General features: G+C 32.3%; 1 protein-coding gene across 1 annotated transcript in view; it reads left to right on the forward strand.

Moving 5' to 3' along the window:
• The window catches only part of LOC106478224 (atrial natriuretic peptide receptor 1-like), a 155,352-nt gene that overhangs the window by 92,332 nt on the left and 40,620 nt on the right, over positions 1 to 22,400 (forward strand). Inside the window, exons 5-12 of the mRNA XM_022381782.1 lie at positions 61 to 152; positions 2,801 to 2,936; positions 3,737 to 3,821; positions 4,346 to 4,472; positions 10,129 to 10,203; positions 11,463 to 11,540; positions 13,077 to 13,181; positions 20,682 to 20,753. Of these exons, the coding sequence (XP_022237490.1) occupies positions 61 to 152; positions 2,801 to 2,936; positions 3,737 to 3,821; positions 4,346 to 4,472; positions 10,129 to 10,203; positions 11,463 to 11,540; positions 13,077 to 13,181; positions 20,682 to 20,753 (770 nt within the window). The remainder of the gene's footprint in view (positions 1 to 60; positions 153 to 2,800; positions 2,937 to 3,736; positions 3,822 to 4,345; positions 4,473 to 10,128; positions 10,204 to 11,462; positions 11,541 to 13,076; positions 13,182 to 20,681; positions 20,754 to 22,400) is intronic.

Below are 22,400 nucleotides of genomic sequence, written 5' to 3' on the forward strand. Positions count from 1 at the left end.
ATTATGTATAGATTGTACATATAAACATTTATATATTTACATAAGAACAATTTTTACCAGGCATCACCGGAAATGTCAGCATTGACGGCAACGGAGACAGAAATGTCGATTTTTCGCTTCTGGACATGGATCCAGAAACTGGCGACTTTCAGGTAAACTTTTACTCTTCTGATTCTGAACCACACATCGATTTTTCGCTTCTGGATATAGATCCAGAAACTGGCGACTTTCACGTAAACTTCTACTCTTCTGATTGTGCAGCACACGTCGATTTTTCACTTCTGTACATGGATCCAGAAACTGGCGACTTTCAGGTAAACTTCTACTCTTCTGATTGTGCAACACACGTAGATTTTTCGCTTCTGGACATGGATCCAGAAACTGGCGACTTTCTGATTGTGCAACAAACTGCTGTTCTAGATAGTATATATTTTGAAGGTGTCCCCCGGGGGAATAGCCATAAGCTTACGGACTGACGACGCTAAAATCTCTGGGTTCGTTTTTTTGCGGTGGACACAGCAGATAGTTCAATGTGGCTTTGCTCTGAAACAAACAGACAGACAGACTTTTGAATGTTTCAAACATTATCAGTAATTAAAAGGTTGATCTCAAATCTTTCATTCACATTTTTAGAAACAAGCAGAAGCAAGTAATTTATGGAATATTTGTTCCAAAAAAAAAGAACCAACTTTTTTTAAACTATCATGAGTATGTTATGAAATATTGACCTATTAATATTTTATTTGAAAGTTAGGTTTCAAGATTCGTGCATTAAAACACTTTACAGAAAACTAGTGAAATGTATTACATGACGCAAAAACGTGACATTGAAACCACTTAGTTTTAAAGAAGTATTTATCTAAGATTCCATGCCCTCTTGAATCTTCTGAAATGTTCCTGAAAAAATAAAGTTACTCCACTTTCACCATTGAGCCAGGAACAGTTAAAGAATTGCTAGCTACTTCGTGCTAAGGATTGTGGACAAACGGTTGATGTTTACTATTTTCTGACAAATGTTACCGATAACTCTGATAACATACAAATACTTCCTTAGCCATTTTATGTTGTGTTACGCTAATTTAATTTCACGGAAATGAAGATTCAGATTGTTAAATGTTATGCAAAATTTTCAAGACACGTTTTTTTACGTTGAGATCTGGAATAAAACTCTCTAAACAGATCTTAGAAATATCTAGAGATATTAAGAAAAATGTCAAGAAAGATATAATAGAAATACGAATAATTGTTGTTAATTGAAATCTCAGACTGACGTTATAACTTACAAAAATTATGTTAAAACTAGTCTTGTATGAAATATTCATTGTTTTCTACAAAGATCCTTGAAGAATTCAACTGCCTTAGCACTATTTCTTCTGTGTGTTCTAATGCTCTTACTTCTAGTTTTTTTTACGTGAATATTATCTTATGATATCCAAACTAAATTATATGGGCGAAAACTAAGTTGTTTTTTCCTCAAAACATTAGGAATTTCCACATTATCTGTTAATGTTGGAATTTTATGAAAAGTATTGTAAGGATCCAAATTATATTCACCGATTATAGAACATTATTTATATGATAATGTAGTTTTTATGAATAGAACATATTGATGTAAAATTTATCAATAGAAATACTAATGAGAAATACGCTCCGATGGCTCAGCTGCAAGCTTGAGGGCTTATAACGCTAGAAATAGGGTTTTAATACACACAGTGAACAAAGCAAAGATAACCCACTTAACGATAAATAAACAGACCCACCATGACCGAATATACTTGCCCTTTAAGCCGGTGGGGATGTTTTAACGTTACTTACAATCTTACTATTCGTAGGTAGCTCAAGAGCTGGCGGTAGGTGGTGTTGACTAGCTACCTTCCCTCTAGTCTATTACTGCTAAATTAAGAACGGCTAGCGCAGATAGCCCTCGTGTAGCTTTGCGCGAAATTCGAAACCAACCAACCAATAAAATACAGTTTATTTAATACTTTATTTTTAACATTGATGGTAGAATTTTATTTTATTATGTTTTTAATAAAGAATTAAACGGGGCGCGGTCTTCACGTACTCTCCACTTTAAGGCCATGAGTGCGTTATAAGAGTGGCTGTCAAATTCCACTACTCCACCAGACAAGAATATCACAAGCTTTGGCAATGAATGCTGTTGATTAGCTGCTTTCTCTTGGTGGCAACTTTGCACAAACATTCTGTTTGTTTATTTGCTTTGAATTTCGCGCAGAGCTAGACGAGGATTATCTGCGTTAGCCTTTCCTAATTTAACAGTGAAAGACTAGAGGGAAGTCAGTCATTACTATCCACCGCCAACTCTAGGGCTACATTTTTATCAACGAATAGTGTGACTGACCGTCATATTAGAACGCCCCCACGGCTGAAAGAGCGAGCATATTTGGTGTGACGGGATTGCGAGTTGAGCGCGCTAACCACCCGGCCATGTCGGGCCCAAGCATTCTGAAAAAAAAAGCAACTATAAAGACTTATTCATAAATAATCTACTATATTTTACATGTTAATTTTATTCTTTGATTTAAAAATAATTACATTTTGATGTTTAGAAATAAATCAGTAAAAACTAGAAAAGTTTGGCGAAAACATGAATTTAAAAAAAAGAATATTAATAAGAAAACATTATAATATCATTTTAAGTCCGTAACGAAGTATTTCTTGTGATGATACGTTGGTCATCAGAATACGTACAGTGACCTCTCAACAATGTCATGATGTTTGTTTGTTTGTATTTATTACGAGTAATTGATATAGAATTATGTAATTAATATTTAAACAGGTTGTTGCTAACTACTACGGTGTGACCAAAAAATTTGAAACAGTCCCAGGAAGAAAGATTCACTGGGCAGGAGGCCGAAAGGACCCGCCGCCCGACATTCCCCCTTGCGGATTCGACGGAAGTAAATGCCCAAACGGTAAAGAAAATGTTTCTAATAATTGAAATAATTTACTTTATATTATATACGTAAAATGTTTTATTTTTTTAGTTGTATTCATAATATAAAAACGCGCGTAAAATTCTGGACTGATCAAAAGTGACAAAATTTGTAAGGTATAGAATCCAGGATAAAAGGATTGATACTAAGATACAGGAATTTAAACATAGTTAAGATCGGACTGTTCTTAGGGAGTAGAATACCACATAACTTACGCATTGTGTAGTTTTTGCGCTTAGAAACGAAACAATTAAATAAATTTATAGTTTAACTAAAATTGTGCCGACTTTTCTATGCTAATCTGATCTTAAAAGCTCCAAAAATAGTTAACACTTTCTAAACTCGTACTGTGATTATCTTATTTTTGGAAAGATGACTTAAATTTACGTCTGGAAACTCTTGCCATGGGTCATCTTTAAAATTCTTATTATTCAGTAAAACGTTGTTTCACACGTAGTTGTGTGTATATATATATGAAACCCTTTTTGTATTATAAGTACCACACCTGAAAAAAAACAGACCGATGTTCTTTCTGTCGAAATATATAGTGTGCTCCCCAAAATAAAACCCTTCTTTATGCTTATAAGTCGGTGTTTCTCAATTTGCTATCATGTTAACATAATGTGCTTACATACACAACTAACGACGACATCATCAAAACTTGTACAAATCGAAACAAAGAATACGTTAGTCTAAGTCATTTCTAAATGTTTTTTTTTCCATTTTCTTACTGGGAATCTTTTCCATTTGTGGTATTATTTCCGTTTCCTATTTTTCAGAAGAAGTTTCGAAGTATGCTGTTGTTAGTGGACTTCTGATGGTTTTCCTTATCGTCCTATCTATTATCTCTTTCTTCATTTACAGGTTTGTGGTTAGATCATGTAGCAGTATTTATTTTGCAATAGTCTGAATCATGAAGCCAGTATACGTGTAACGATAGGTTGGATTACTAAGCTAAGATTTATGTAATATTAGATTAGATCATGTAGCAATATTTATATAGCAATAGTCTGAATCATGAAGCCAGTATATGTGTAACGATAGTTTGGATTACTAAGACAATATTTATGTAACATTAAATTAGATCATGTAGCAGTATTTATATAGCAATAGTCTGAATCATGACGTCAGTATATGTGTAACGATAATTTGGATTACTAAGCCAATGTTTATGTAATATTAGATTAGATCATGTATCTGCTTAAAAATAGGTTATATCTCGATAGTTTCTACCTGCTCTGTAAGTTTAATTCTTTGTATATCCTTCTGAAGCCGATGGTATATACACACACATATTTCAATTATCGTTTGGTAATGATATAAAAGTTAGTTTTTCAAAACGTATTTTATTAATTGCTATTAAAAATATTGTATTTTTTTTTCTCAAGACATTTTAAGCGGGAGGCAGAGCTCGTTTCGATGACATGGAAAATTAAATGGGAAGAAATAACAACAACCTCATCTAAGAACAAACGCCTGGGATCTAAGACGAGTATGGAAAAACCCAGTCATTACGTAAGAAACAAATAATTTTCTAACTATAAACTTTTCCTGGCAAAAACTTTTTATCTTAAACAGTTTTTAATTATGACTGCTACATTTAATTGCAATTGTTTTACTGGTTTCCTGTAAGTTTGAAAGCATCATTATTGATAACATTTTTTTCGAACCTACGTATTTGATCTCCTGTTCTTGATAGATGAACCTACTTATAAAACATTGTAAATTCGACACTGACTTTAAAACCTTTAAATACTACATTGGACTGTATTATATTTTAATAGAATTAACAATATTATCTTCGTGAACATTTGACAGCAATGTATGAGAACACTAAAACATATATTGGGGACACATATTATATGTTGTACTTGCGGTTTAAATAGTAGGGTTATTGCGAGATAACCTAAGTGTTTGCAGAATTTAGCATGAGTATTACCTGCAGTGCATAAACCGTTTTATGTAGATAATCGCGTAATGAAAAGTTATCGTGTCAAACAATGCAGTAAAGTGCAGTGAACTGTTTTTTTTGTTGTTGTTGAATGATGTGGATCTATTTATTATCTATGAACAGCATTGCAGAGAATATTCGTGATGATCGGTCCAGCAGTGCTTATACTATTGCAAATGTAATAATTATTGATTTCTCATGACATGTAAAAATGGCTTTGATGGTCTCTTCAAAGCAATAGAACATTAACTAATCAAGGTACTAATTTCATTTAACATGATCTATGTATTTTTAAGAGAGAATTCCAAGGTTTGCGCGACAGTAGGTTAGAAACAACGATTTTTTCAATGAGATAGTTTGAGTTAATTATATAGAATCGATATTTCAATATATATATATAGATCAAAGTTAAAAGAAGCACGAAATTTAGCACTACTGTATGATTAAAACATCGATAACAATACCAGTAATAAACAAAATAATACCAAAATCTGTCTTATGCGTTCGGGATATATTTCGTATTAAAGCTGTAATATTATAATCCATATATAAATCTTGAGCATGAGAATCACTATTTAGCATCTGTGTTAGCAATCAGTATGAAAAGTACTTTATACTTTTTGTGATAATAATGACGTTCAGTAACAATTATCAATATGTAGAAAGATGCTATTCCTAGGACTTAATTGACTATAATGATTAAAATTTTACTGCCTTTCTTTAAAATTCAATAAAACCATGGGTGACGAAAAGGTATATATATATATATTTTTTTCCTATTCACTCCTAGATCCCCAGCCTCACATTTCACTACACACACGTGCACATTCTGAACAAACTAATATTTGCTAATGATACATTGCATAGGTTCAAGAAATGTGTTCATGAATGTCAAAAGTGACATGGTTTCCACAGCAACTAATTAACGTGTTCTTTGTTATTGAAATAAAAAGAGCATAGACACGACATTTCATGTATCTTAAAATTAAGTAGATAGACATAACTTTAATAGTACACTAAAAGATCCTGTAAAGCAAAACCTTACTTTATTATTTCCTTATATAAACTACCTTCCAATGGAAATAACTTTCACAACAAGTTAGGCTTCCGCATTTACTTGCTTAACCACTTAAAAGGAATGAAATATAAGAATAGCTGTTCATATATATGAAATAAATAGCTTCAATACTATTAATTACAATAATTGTTAATAGGCGATTAAAATCAGCTTTATTAAACAATAATGAACTTAATATAAAATAAGCATTAAGAAGTTTTGAGCAAAATCCATTGTTAATTCCAGTCGTCACCTCGGAGTCATAACGGATAATGCTGTTATAACTCCGATTATGGCGGAGTTATAATGTGAACTCCGCTATTCATTGGTAAAAAAGTAGCTCAATAGATGGCAGTGGGTGATGTTGACTAGCTGCCTTCCCTCTAGTCTATCACAACTAAATTAAGGACGGTTAGCGAGTAGCTTTGCGCGAACTTCAACAAGACAAACAAACTTTCAGTAGGTTGAGGCAGAGTTTATTTATTTATGATAAATTCTGTATTTAATACCATAACGAAGTATTTCTTGTGATGATATGTTGGTTATCAGGATACATACAGTGATCCCCTCTACAATGTCATAATGTTTGTTTGTTTGTTTGTAATTAAGCATAAAGCTACACAATGAGCTATCTGTGCTCTGCCCACCACGGGTATCGAAACTCGGATTCTAGCGTTGTAAGTCCGCAGACATACCGCTGTGCCACTAGGGGGCACAATGTCATGTTTGTTTGTTTGTTTTGGATTTCGCACGAAGCTACACGAGGGCTAGCCGTCCCTAATTTAGCAGTGTAAGACAAGAGGGAAGGTAGCTAGTCATCACCACCTACCGCCAACTCTTGGGCTACTCTTTTACCAGCGAATAGTGGGATTGACCGTCACTTATAACGCCCCCACGGCTGAAAGGGCGAGCGGATTGCGAGTCGAGCGCCCAAACCACTATTCAATTGCGTGTATTTCAATGATAATTTGTAATTAAAGCTTCGATTGTATCTGCATTTCAGAATTGATTAATATTTACTACAGGACAGTTTATACTGTTATACTGTTTGCAATTTTTTTTTTTAAATTTTAAGTTATTTGAGGGATATTCAAGCCAAAGTACAAAATACATTTTTGAACTTATGAGAAAATACGTGTTTTAAAGTAAGACATCTTTAACTTCTTTTTTTTTTTTTACAGATTTAGATCCTGAATATTTCTGTATGTCTATAATGATGCGCATAACAAAATCTATTATACATACACTACCTAGGCATGTGAATAATATATTTGGATTTCGTATATAAGTGTTGATGATGTAACTAATTCTTATTATGTTAAATGAAGGCTATATGGTTGTAAGTTTTTTTATTAATGTTTCCTTCAACTTATTTCTCAATGTAAGGTTATTGTTTTCAGCATCGAGGATTACGAGTAACGTTTTGATCCACTCATGAATTATTTATTTAGCCATTTTTAACTACTAACTATTGGGACATATGAGCAGTGTACTATTGATACTATATATTCACAGCCATTGAAGATGCGGTGAATACTCATTTCAGAACCATCTTCTCTTTTGCAAGTGTTGAATACCACGAGAAACTATCCTCCTATTGGTTAATTTAGATACTATTACTCAATGTTACATTGTTCAGCTACACTACAATATTTTCCCTCTAAGTAAAGGTAAACATATTGAGGAAATAGTCCACAAAAGTTTGCGAACACCAGCTAAACTGTTTTTCACTGCAATCTCGAAAGAGATTCTGAATCTTTGGCCATTTTGTCTCCAATAAAAGAGCATTATTATCGATTAAAGTACAGTGCAGGTGCAAGTTGAAGGATACAGTTTCGTTACCATTTCTACGCATCTGGTATAAAATATAGACTATTAAATCTTTGTATCAGCGTTTAAAAGTACAGTATATTTCAATACAATCAGTAAAGTTGTTCATGACCAAACGTAAGCTACAGCTTTGATGACCTTACAAAATAGTCTTTCAGTTCGTAATCAGTGCTACGCGTTCTTTTATATAAAAAAGAAATATATAATAGGTTTGCTATTTTATTCATGATTTCAGGAAACTAATAACTGACTTAGATAAAATATTTCTTTAGAAGGCTTTATGAGACAATGAAGGCAAAAACAGATGTAGAGGTCCGTATATTTGTCACTTTCAGTTATAAAAAAAACAGTACTTTCTAATTGTGGCGTCTATTTAAAGAAATTTTCCTTTAAAATATTACAGCTAGTTGTGAATCCGAAAGAGACATAAATGGAAAAAAAATCAGAAATAATTACAAATGTTTAAAAAGGAAATTCATGGGATGATGTTCAGAGGTCCACGTGTAATATAATTGCAGTTAGATTTATTTCTGTGATCCCAGTAAGAGTTTTACCTTTCAAATTTTGCCCTCCTGTTGCACAGCGGTGTATCTGCGGTTTTAGAACGCTAGAATCCGGATTTCGATACCCGTGGTTGGCAGAGCACAGATAGCCCATTTGTGCTTAACTACAAACAAACCTTTCAAATTTTAAAAACGTACAACGTGAGTAAACATTAGAAACAAATATGTTAAAATATTCATATCGTTTTATACGTCAATTTTTCGGTATTAATCTTTAGTAGTTTTGTCATAAAACAAACAAACTAAACGTAATTACAAAAAATTCTAACCATTTAGGAATAACAAATGGTATCGCATGTAAGAATCGCAAATAATGTATCGTTTTGAAAAACAAAATCGCCCTAGTCGATTTTGTGTGATTAAAAATAAAAACTTCAGAAGATTCCATGAACATTTGTTTTGTACGAAAAGCTTACACTTTAGTTTGTTTGTTTATTTTTGAATTTTGCGCAAAGCTACACGGGGGCTATCTGCGCTAGCCGTCCCTAATTTAGCAGTGTAAGTCTAGAGGGAAGGCAGCTAGTCATCACCACCCACCGCCAACTGTTGGGCTACTATTTTACCAACGAATAGTGGGATTGACCGACACATTATAACGACCCCACGGCTAAAAGGGCGAGCATGTTTGGCGGGACGGGGATTCGAACCCGCGACCCTCAGATTGCGAGTCGAGCGCCCTAACCACCTGGCCATGTTACACTTTAGTATTATCCCCCAGTAGCAGAGTGGTATGTCCGCGGACTTATACTGCTAGAAACCGGGTTTCGATACTCGAGGTGGGCACGTATAGCCCACTGTGTATTGTATTTAACTACAAATACTTTAGTATTTTATTCTAAATTTTTTTAACTCTACGATTGACACATTAAAATTTGGGTGGCATAATGTGTTTCAAATGGGGCAATGTATTTGATAAACTATAAATACCACATTTATTGGAAAGCAGCTTGGCATAGCTTGATGGTTGTATCGCAATCTGTGGGTCGGGGATCAAACTCCCTTAGCAAGCATACTCGCTCTTTCAGCCGTGGAGAATTTACAATGTCGTCAATCCCACTATTTAAGAGTTGGCGATGGGTAATGTTGACTAGCTGTTTCCCGCCACTTTAAAATTAGGGACAGTTAGCGCAGATACCCCTCGATTAGCTTTTCCTCGAACATCAACAAACAAGGATATTATTGAAAAGCTTTGATATTCTTCAGAAGATCGAGACGTCTGATATATATACATTCCAACATTTTAAATTACAATTTAATGAAAGTTTTTGACATAATGAATTGGATTTTTGTTTATTGAGGAGGTAAATGGAATAGTACACAAGGAACATGCTTTATAGAAGTTTGTCTCTTAAGTGAGTGTTGGTTGAACTTATAGATATATGAGTTTAGTTCCTCAATAAACTATTTGTAGTGCATGTGTTGTGTACCTCAATTTTATCATTTTATTGTTGATAATGTTACAAAGGTTTAGCAGTTCATCCTAATGATTACTGTCATGAGTCACAGAATAAATCACAATTAATGTATAGTACAACTTTATAAGCGTCACCTACAATCAAATTATAAACTAACATATGATTTTCACAAATATTGAACAGGTACATAGTGTCTAAAAAGGCTTATATCCAGGATAACGAGCTGGACAAAATAAACTTAAGATGAACCCAAGTCTAGGGATGTTGAGGACAAAAGTTGATTATTTCATAAACGCAAACTGTAAAGCTATATATGTTATTTATTGTGTCTTGTCAGTGTTTTTTTTATATTCAGAGTTCCTGTTCTGAAGAGACTTTGGCCTCTGGTAATAAAGGAAGACAGGTGTTCACAAAGACAGGCTATTACAAGGTAAAAGAAGGAAAAGTAACTATTGCAATCACTAAACGTTCGTGATTTCATAACCTCTATGTATATTTCTATAGAGCAGTTAACATAAAATAATGTTGCTAAAACTAAAAATCTCCAAAGTAACCCAGTCAAATAATTAAACTTTTTTTCGTGTATTCTTCATGTATATGTATTGTTAATAAGTGCTTATTTATGTGGTCCAATCAATGTAGAACTCGAATTAAAATAGGGAAATATACGATACAAACTTTATTTGGTGACACTTTTTGTTTTTAAACCTTCTATCTGACTTAAATGAACAAAAATATAAATATATATGTTCAAAAAGTAAAATATTGTGTAACCGCTAAATATACTAAAACTTGTATGTATTAAAGGAAATGAATTAGTTAAATCTCATAGACATTAAAATCCATGCAGTCAAATCTCATAGACATTAAAATCCATGCAGTTAAATCTCATAGACATTAAAATCCATGCAATTAAATCTCATAGATATTAAAATCCATGCAATTAAATTTCATAGATATTAAAATCCATGCAATTAAATCTCATAGACATTAAAATCCATGCAATTAAATCTCATAGACTTTAAAATCCATGCAATTAAATCTCATAGACATTAAAACCCATGCAGTTAAATCCCGTAGACATTAAAATCCATGCAATTAAATCTCATAAACATTAAAATCCATGCAGTTAAATCTCATAGATATTAAAATCCATGCAGTTAAATCTCATAAACATTAAAAGCCATACAGTTATGAATTAAATGTTGTTGAGTTCACATAGTTTGTGTAAATATTAGAATTTATTGACAATGTGTATCAAACTAAGAAGAGACTTACCCACCTACATATTATTTTACATCATTTGGATAGACATTTCTCTTGTGTTTAAAATAATATCCCGTACTAAAGCATTCAGTTATACTTACGAGGAAAACCCATTTTAAGATTGTTGAACTCTTTAACTGCCGTAGACGTACAGATATATATCCCCATCTAAAGCACTGTGAAGGGCACGTATATATGTAACCCACTATATAACCTTTGTTTTAACTTTGAAAACTTTGATATTAATCACATGTTAGTTTGGAAATGTGCAACATCTTCAAACTTTGATAAGTTTACTAGTTTCAAATTGCAAATAATTAATGAACGATAAAACCAATCTTGTTCGTTTTTATCCTGTAATTTAAAATTAAACATATTGGTGATGAAATGACTTGTCTCAAAGCCTCTTTTTCTTGCGGTTAGGGAGCCATTGTTGCCATCAAGCCTCTTATCAAGTCAAGAATAGAAATCCACAGACCCCTACTGTTGGAGTTGAAACGAGTAAGATTACTCTGTTTCTGACAGTGATAATTATTTTTCATTAGTGACTGAAGATTTTATACAGATCGTACCAACTTATACAGAAGGTTGGGTACGTTTTTTAAAACGATTTTGACTATTATAATCAATATAAAATCGTGGTGGAAAGAAATGCACCTGAACTACATTTTGACATTGTTTGGCATGATGTAAGTGGTGCAAGACCACAGAAAATTGGATATATTTGGGAAGGGTGTGTAATAGCCCTTTCCGATGGAAGGTATATATATGCATCCACATCATAAAGAGGTGTTCAGATCAGAGATTTAGGATTTCCTTATAGTTAATGCAAAACAAAAGAATATGAATTACAAGAACCACTCAGAAAAATATCCGCAGCAAGTCGTAATCCAGCGATGATAAACAAAGTTCGGCGTTATGTCATAATATAGTTCTGATACATGTAGTTCCACCACAATTTTATTTTGGCTGTGGTTGTCACACACTTGCTGGTTTACATATTCAAAATTATTTTAATTTAACATACTCAACACTCTATAACCTCGACATTTTATTACTCGTTATCCGGTGGGTTAGTAGTACAAGTTCACGGACTTACAACGCTAAAATTTGGGGTTGGATTCCCCGTGGTGGACAGAGCGCAGATAGTCCATTGTGTAGCTCTGAGCTAAACAATAAATCTTTTTATGTTTATATTTTCTGTGAATAAGATATTATACAACATTAATTATTTTGGTAACTCGCACGGAAATGATCACAAGACTTCAAATAAAATGCAATTGGCAATGCTATTTCTTTTAGCATAAAGCTACACAATGGGCTATCTGTGCTATATCTGTTACGATGATCGAGCCCAAAATTTCAGCGTTATAATATATAAAGCTTATTGCTGAATAACAGAGGGAGAAAGGAAACGTGTAGCTTACTCGTTCTATCGACTTACATCTTTTGTGGAAGCTTGTTTGTAATTAAGCACAAAGCTACACAATGGGCTATCTGTGCTCTGCCCACCACGGGTATCGAAACCTGGATTCTAGCGTTGTAAGTCCGCAGACATACCGCTGTGCCACTGGGGGGCTTTGTGGAAGTAACCTGTACAAACGTTCCGTGTTTAATCAACCAGGAGTATTTTTATAGAGTTCTGTCGAAGAAGGTTTGAAGTAAAAAAGTGAATAATTATAACATTTTCTTCTGAGTTCTGAAGCCTCATTGTTGTTCTCATATTGTATATTGTATCATTTCATTTCAAACAACACTACACCGATTAAACAAATATGAACGTTTAAGATCTCGCTTGTAGCACTGGTGACGTGTCGTGATAGGCTTACAAAAAAGTTAAAGAGTTATCGAATCATCCGTCAGATGTTTGAAAAAGAGTTTGATTAGTTTTACAGTTAAGTTAATTGTACTGATAGTATTGAGATGTAAAGTTGTGGGAAGTGATTATTTATCAGTCAAATGAAGTACGTTTAATAAGATGTGTAGACTTGGTGCTGCTATAGCATTACCAACTTAAATCTTGTGTTGCTCGTTTAGATGAAAGATTTACAAAATGACCATATTGTTCGATTCATCGGAGCATGCGTAGAACCACCACATTGCTGTATTGTCACTGAATATTGTCCCAAAGGAAGTTTACAGGTTAGTGGACGATGCTGTTTACAGGTTAGTGGACGATGCTGTTTACAGGTTAGTGGACGATGCTGTTTTCAACAAATTTGGAATTATGATTTTTTTTAAATATTTTAACACAATTTCTTGACGGTTCTATATTGCAAAATTTGCTTATAGGTATATATAACTAAATATGTATAACCTTGAAGGAAAAACAGGAGAAATATATTCATAAAACTCCATTTTCTCTGCAAAATTTGCTTTTGACATGAACTCAATATTTTTCATTAGCAGTGTTGTTCGAAAACAAAATCACTATACTAAATTTCTTGAAAATATTGTTTAGATTGTAAACAACAGCTAAATAAACACATCAAAATATGCATGTATACATAGAAAGTGGAGTTTTATGAACATATTTTTGCTGTTTTTCCTTCAAGGTTATATATGTGTAGTTATATATACCTATAAGCAAATTTTGCATAGAAAGTGGAGTTTTATGAACATATTTTTGCTGTTTTTCCTTCAAAGTTATTTATGTTTAGAACATCCGGTTGAACGTACTGCCTATCTTGCGAAACATATATGAATATTATAGGTGTGTTTTTCCAATTATAAATACACAATACATCTGATTATTCATAAATTATAAAAAATACTAAAAATATATTATACAAAAACTTTTGCAGTCGTTGGTTGACCCTGTTGTAGAGCTCGGGATTTCAGAGCTGGCGAGCTGGGTTCGAATTCCCGCGATAACACAATGTATTCCCCACACTTTAAGCTGTTGGTTGCGTTATAAGAAAGTCAGACAATCCATTAGTGTGAATAATGGGTGATAGGGGGCTGTTAATCTTTTTCTATAAAAAATTAACTTTCCTAAAGATATCTGACAACAACTTATATGGTGAATAAACTATAGTTCGCCTTTGTTTCTTTTTTAAGCAACTAAGATATTTGTTTACAAACAATCAAGATTTTTGTTTACAAATATTTACTGTATGGTAAAATACAAGGTTTTTTTGTTCATAGATGAGTAATGCTTAAAACCATATTTGAAATTCCGAAAGCCGAATCATTTTGGAGCTTGTTACGGCCTGGTGATCCGGGAACTCGAATCCCTTTCATCGAACATGCCTACTCTTTTAGCCGTGTGTGCGTTTACGAGTCAAGCGCTCTAGCTACCTAGCCATGTTATCAAGAAGAGTGTATAATACTATTTCAACCAGCGTCGTTGGAAATGGATATGGAGGACATAGTGTGGTTGAAGCACAATTATACACTTTTCTTATTTTGATAAACCCTTTAGTCATTCCATTAGGGCTTATCAAGAAGAAGAGTGTATAATACTATTTCAACCAGCATCATTGGAAATGGATATGGATGACATAGTATGATTGGAGTACTATTATACACTTTTCTTGTTCTTGATAAACCCTAACTGTTGTATTATTTTTTTAATAGAGTTCTTTTTTTTTCAGAATAAGTTTATTCGGACTTGAAAAACTGCGATTTTGAATATAGTCGTTAAGCTGAAATATTTATTTCATTAGCCTTTCGATTACCAAGGTAGCTGCATTACGTATCCAAACGTATATTACAATATTATTCTATTTTATTAGCATAGCTTCATTTTGGTCCTGCGACTTATAATAATTAATTACAAATTAATCGTTAGGATATTTTCCCACGCAAAAAAGCTAGATGTATTGGTTAAAACAGTAAAATAAGACATGCTTAAATCGTGTCGATTATATACGTCTTTCCAGTAACTTGGTAAGAGAAGGGTTTAACACGTTACATGAATACAGAATAAACATGCATCAATTTTAAAAACAACTCTGGCAGAAAGTTAAAATAATTAATATATATTTAAATAGTTGGCTCACGTTGAATAAGGCCTGACATGGCCAGATGGTTAGGGCGCTCGACTCGCAATCTGATGGTCCCTAGTTCGAATCTCCGTCCCACGAAACATGGTCGCCCTTTCAGTCGTGGGAGCGTTATAATGTGACGGTCAATTCGTTGGTAAAACAGTAGGACAAGAGTCGGCGGTGGGTGGTCATGACTTCCCTCTAGTCTTTCACTGCTACATTAGTGACGGCTAGCGCATATAGATCTCTTTCATCGAAATTCAAAACAAACCATATTGATATAAAGATTGGAACATAGATCAGTTATTTTTTTTTGGTTCAAATACTCTATCAAACCGCATTTTTACAAGCTTACCTTTCCTTATAAAATTTTAATTAAAAAAAAGAGTTCGTATATTTATTCTAGAATCTTTGTTATTCTCCGAATTCTTTTTATATCCACATGCAAAAAAAAAAATATGTAAAAACAAAGATTGTCAATGGTGATTTCAAATTCGGGCTAAATTAAATGAATATGATTATAATAATAATGACGTTAGAAATATATTACTTAAAACAGCATTGTGTATCACAGTGAACATTAACTTGTTGACATCTTGAAATTAAAAGGAAGCTTATTTTAAAGTTTTCCCCGAATATATATCCAAAATCAAATGTTTTATTACTAAGATCGTGATTCTTTAGTTTTTTTAGATCATTCCAAGAATACTGTTGTAAAGCTTTATCAGGATCACAATAATGACTCTTTATATTGTTTAGGATTTGTATAGCTATCAAGAATCCTGTGAAGCTTTTTCAGAATCCACAATAATGACTCTTTGTATTGTTTAGAATTTGTATCAAGAATCCTGTAAAGCTTTGTTATAATCCACAATAATGACTCTTTGCATTTTTTAGGATTTGTAAAGCTATTAATTAGGGTTTCAGATACTTCTTAGTGCCAATACAACAGAGCACTTTTAATGTTTAATGTTACTTCATACTGGAGAAAAGTAAATTAGGAAATTTTAAGAAACTTAACAAAACTATATTGAGTCTCTTCGTCATAAGATTGTATGTCTATAATTGTCTTTCTGCTTATTAATTCGTCTCTCTTCTTTATTTACTTTTTTATCAAGACACCTTAAACACCTGGTAAAATGAAATAAAAAGACAAACCCCGAGAGTAAATAGCAAGATAATTACAGAGACAACACCATATCATCCAACATCAAATGTCTTTCTAAAAACACAAATAAACTGCAAAGACCAGAGAGTTAATGAGCATCAAACCACTTAAATGTCCAATAGGAAGGAAAAACGTCATTTATAGCATATCTTGTGAATGTGGAGAGCAATACGTTAGAAAAAGAAAAACAAGAAAAAGTCATAAGGTACCGAACCAAAAAGTAACGTAGGTGTGGGTTATAAATAGTAATTGATTACCTTTCTACAAGTTGGCTGACGTTGAGCAAACTTACTATTTAGCAGATGTCTCATTGACTCTTTTAACTTTCGACCTTATACATAAAATCATTTATTTATTCATCATAACTTCAGTTGCCAGAGAGCATAGAATTATTTCGAAGTAGATATCTTGTCGAATCTGTGTGTAATTGGTCTTACTAAAAAATATCACATGTGTATGGTTTCAAGAGAGGTATTCAGGTTTTACTGACTTCTAAGCTACATTGACTTAGTGTGTTATCAGTTGAATAAAGAAGGCTCCTTTTATCATTGTTTCTGGCGTGTTATTTTAGTGTTACATTCTTTTATTATACTATCTTTTACCTTGACATGTTGAGTTACTGTCGACAGATTGTCATTGCAGAGCCTTGTATGTCTATTGCGCTCTCAAATCTTTCTTTGCTTTATGTGTGCAAATATTACAATAAGAAAATATTTCCTCCACTTTTGTATCATATTCACTTGAAGCATCAATGAATAACTGAATTTCTTGCACAATCAAATAATCACAATCTGAGATATATCTTATTACTTTATTTTTCTAGTGTATCTTATGTTTACCAATGAAGCATACACCTATTGTTGGTGACACTAATAGTATAGAAGACGGATATGAAATGTGTTTACCCTAAACATGAGATTTAGCGTATTTTAGATAAAGAAAAGCATAACCAAAGATATCCAATTGCAGATAAATGGGTAAGGCCAGAAAATACACGTCCAAGCAACCGAAATGTTAACTTGTTGGTGTTGAAGCGCTTTCAAACACTGACTGTTGACTGAGCTATGTGGAGTTTCAGAATATGAGAAAGATATACTTTTGTTACTTATTAATGTGATTTAAAGTTAAAATATCGTGTAAATGATAAAAGTATTTCATGTTAATCTGGGTTATTTCGAAACCAAAATTAGTTAAACACATAGAAATATACAAAAAAATAAATTAAGTAACAAAGCGAACGAAGTAGTCAGAGTCTAATTAATGGAAGGATATATGTTAAAAAGAAAGTATTTTAATGTTTAGAACCAACATTTATAAACGTTAACTGATACAAATATATGAATTAAATAGAAAATATTAAGTGTTTAGGCACAACAATTATAAACATTAATTGATACAAGGTTATGAGTTAAAAATAAAGTATTGTATGTTTAAAACCAACACTTATAAACGTTAACTGATACAAATATATGAATTAAATAGAAAATATTAAGTGTTTAGACACAACAATTATAAACATTAATTGATACAAGGTTATGAGTTAAAAATAAAGTATTGTATGTTTAAAACCAACACTTATAAACGTTAACTGATACAAGGTTATGAGTTAATAATAAATTATTGTATGTTTAAATTAAAAATTACAAAGAGTAATTAATTCATTCAAAGTTAAGCGTTGAGGAGAAAATTTTTAAATGGTTGAAACCGACAAATATTAATTACAAGGTTAAAGGTTAATGAGTACTATTTATTAATTATACTTGTCATAAGATATAAGTATTGAGTTTATTATATCTTTATTCAGACCCTTGAGATTTTTTTTCAGAAGAATAGTGTATAATAAAATTTCAATCACACTATGTACACCACAGCCATTCGATGTTAAAAATTATAAAAGGCCTAATACTAAACGTCTTATGACAAATAAGTAATTAATACTGTAACAACTGTTGTTGTAACAAATGGCTTACATAAATAGTGTTCCGATCATAATGTGTTATATCCCATTCTTTTAACTTTATTATCACACCCGGCCTGATGAACTCTTATTGAACGAAATTCGTTTTCGGCAATAAAAATGGTGGACAGAGTGTGGTTGAAATACTAAATAAAGAATGTAGTGTTAAAGATATAGTGGGCCTAATACTAAAGTTTTATGACAGGTATAATTAATTATAATCATGCTTTGCTAGCTTAAAAAGGCATTCACACTGTAACAATTGTTGTAGTAGCATTAATTGTTTAAAACAAACAATCCCAAACATCAATTGGTAGAACATTATAGAATAAATATTTAAATACAACAATCATATTTTTCATTTTTGATATTTTATAAACTGGTATATCTATATAAATAGAATAGTACTGTCTGTTGTGTGTTGTATGTCCATGTAAGTACTTCGCAGGGCATAAGATGGATCTTCACCTAAACTGGTTATGGAGGTTCATTTAGGTCCATGCGGAGGTACATTCAACTTTTCAGTTTTTCATTTTGCGTTTTGCTGTTTTTATGGACGTTTTTGCGTGTGTTTTTTTTTTACCATTACTTCGCTCCCCTGTATACGAATCTTTACCAAATTTGGTTTCGAGGTTCATTGTGTTTAGTGGGAGATCATACAAATTTTCTGTTTTGCGGTTTTATGGGAATTTTTGTGTTTTTTTACCACTACCTCACCTCCTGAGGTTCAGTGGGTTCATGGGGAGATACGTGCAAATTTGCGGTTTCACATTTTGTGTTTTGCAGTTTTTTATAGGCGTTTTTGTTTTTTTACAATTGCATATAAGGGAAGCGACTTTTCATGTCATAGGATAACCTTTCATTAATCATGAATTCACATAACATCCGTCCAGGGGACAGGTACTCCAGCTAGTTTTAAATAAAGTATAATGTTGTTTTTCATAATCTTAGTGCATACTGGAGAGATTTAGACATTTTGACAATAAAGTTAGAAAAATAAATTACCTTTATCATTACCTGGAGGGTAAAGCTTGTTTCTTTTTCTAAATTTATTGTAAAAATTTTTAAATAGAGTACGTTGGTTATGAGCCCTTCTGTTAAAATTTTAAGTTGTTTCATTTATTACATCCCCGTGTTATTTTTTAGCACGATTTTACCGAAACAAAACATAATTTACACGAGGAAAGTTGCTTAGTTTTAGGTTAGGCATGGACACTCAAAGAATGGTAATATTTTTGTGTGTTGTCAACCTCCAACCAATTCTATTCATTTTTCATGCAGCACAGTGCTTTAGATTTATATCAATAAAAATCCCTTCTAAAATTCTGTACAAACAGCTAACCACTCCGATTTCTACGATCAACACATAGGTTCGGTTTTTTAAAAAATCTACGTACCTCAAAAGGTAAAGATGAGTGAGATAAAAACAGAAAGAGGAAACATGTGTGAATACACCGTAGGGTAAACACATTTCATATCCGTCTTCTATACTATCAGTGTCATCAACAATAGGTGTATGCTCTATTGATGAATATAAAAGACACTAGGAAAATATTGGAATGAGATATAGCTCAGACTGTGAATATTTCTTCACTTAGATAATGTTTCCTAAATCAGTTTTGACTTTATTATAAGGAAGGACATCTCAATATACGATTAATATAATAATTTCGAACCCAAAGTTTAATGAAATATTATTGCTAATTCTTTACGGAGTAATCCAAGTAAGTGAACAATGAAGTGAGTGACTTTCAGATGACAAGGTTGCCAATTAATGTATCAGCTCAATAATATAATATTGTACGTTATATTTATATATATATTCTGCTTATTTGATATATTATTAGCGAGGATATAACCATCCTGAGATAGATGGATAAATTGTTTTAATGTAATTAGTGAATAATTCTATTGAAATCTATGAATTTGTGTCTTCTTCGTTGTCCAGTTTAGCAGTGTATTTCAAAGTATATTAACCATATTAGCAGTGTGTTTCAAAGTATATTAAGCATACACTTCAAAATGGAGGATATCAAGTGAAATTCTGCTCGGTGGAAAATATATGGCTTTCTGTCTTGGAATTTTAAACATGTTAATTTAAACGGCAACTAGAATTGCTCTTATTGTACCTGAAAATTGAAACTGTGAAATGTAATATTCACGTTAATGTCGTTTTCAAATTGATATCGACAAATGAAAAACGTTCAAGTCACTGGTTTAATTCTCTAACGTACACAGAGAGCAATATAAGATCTAACAAGATGAATTTAACCATTGTGCAACAAAGAATATAAGTTCTTTCTTTTTAATATCTATAAATCTATTAAACTTCACAAATGTTAGGATCAGATCTAAAACCTAAAATCAGGTTTACTTTTGTAAACAGTGAAAGTGTGAAACACTAATAGTTTTTATTATGTGATTATTAAGTTTTGCAATTTTTGAACTGGAGACATACAGTTAGTTTTTTTTAAAGAAACTCTGGAGTTGTTCGATTAGCTTAACTCATATGTAACTGGTATTCTTAGGATATACTGGAAAATGAAGAGATAAAGCTGGATTGGATGTTCCGATGCTCTTTACTACAAGACACTGTAAAAGTAGGTAGTCTCATAAATAATAATAATATAAGAACCAAGAAAAGAAAAACAATATATGCATATGTTTTAGTAAATTATTTTCAAAATTATCAATGAGTATCAATTCTATTGTGTTTCAGATATACACTGGTTTTGAAAATCATACTTCCTCTGCCTTTTCCCCACTAACTTTATGCAACTATCCATAAATATATTTCTAAGCATCCAGCTAAGCCATTTTTTTATTTGTTTAAGTATGTATATCCACCGATCTTTTTACTAGTTTATCTTTGTGTGTTTTTATTTGTTATATCAATTATATTGTGTTTTAGATATACACTGGTTTTGAAAATCATACTTCCTCTGCCTTTTCCCCACTAACTTTACGCAACTATCCATAAATACATTTCTAAGCATCCAGCTAAGCCATTTTTTTATTTGTTTAAGTATGTATATCCGCCGATCTTTTTACTAGTTTATCTTTGTGTGTTTTTATTTGTTATGTCAGTTCTATTGTGTTTTAGATATACACCAGATTTGAAAATCATACTTTCCCCTGTTTTGTAATAATCTTGAAGTAACGTTTCACGTCATCAGGGTTTTTCGCAGAGCTTACTAGTTTATCTTTGTGTGTTTTTATTTGTTATGTCAGTTCTATTGTGTTTTAGATATACACTAGATTTGAAAATCATACTTTCCCCTGCCTTGTAATAATCTTGAAGTAACGTTTCACGTCATCAGGGTTTTTCGCAGAGCTTACTAGTTTATCTTTGTGTGTTTTTATTTGTTATGTCAGTTCTATTGTGTTTTAGATATACACTAGATTTGAAAATCATACTTTCCCCTGCCTTGTAATAATCTTGAAGTAACGTTTCACGTCATCAGGGTTTTTCGCAGAGCAGCCATACTAACGTTTCCCATATAACTTTAGCAGTTATCCATAAATCGGTATATATTTTCCAAGCACGCACACTTAAGCGACCTGAAATACAAATTGAAACAAAAAGTAAGTTTGTAGCAGTTTAATAATTTATGAATTATAACGGGTGACGGGGATGGCACTAAGCTTGGGTATAAATGTATAACTGGTACTACAACCGCACTATCTACAGTTTTGACACTTAGTACAGGTATACAAGACATATACGAAATACATCTGTGAAGAAACGGCCCGAGGTTGCACTGAAAGATGACCACGAACCACAGTAACCTTTATTTCATCTTCAAATATAGCAATAGTATCAAATCGAGATACATCCAATGTTCAATATATTCTCCGTTCATTTCAGCCACATACATCATTTATTGCTGAATCCGTGTTTTTTGCTGTAAAGTTAGAATTGGATAGTTGTAAACATCCTACTAATCGGTAAGTAACGATTGAACTCTGACTCCAAGGATAGTTGTAAACATCCTACTAATCGGTAAGTAAACGATTGAACTCTGACTTCAAGGACAGTTGTAAACATCCTACTAATCGGTAAGTAACGATTGAACTCTGACTCCAAGGATAGTTGTAAACATCCTACTAATCGGTAAGTAAACGATTGAACTCTGACTTCAAGGATAGTTGTAAACATCCTTACTAATCGGTAAGTAAACGACTGAACTCTGACTTCAAGGATAGTGTAAACATCCTACTAATCGGTAAGTAAACGATGAACTCTG

This window comes from Limulus polyphemus, unplaced genomic scaffold (genome assembly GCF_000517525.1).
Source record: "Limulus polyphemus unplaced genomic scaffold, Limulus_polyphemus-2.1.2 Scaffold191, whole genome shotgun sequence".
Classification (NCBI taxonomy): Eukaryota; Metazoa; Arthropoda; class Merostomata; order Xiphosura; family Limulidae; genus Limulus; species Limulus polyphemus.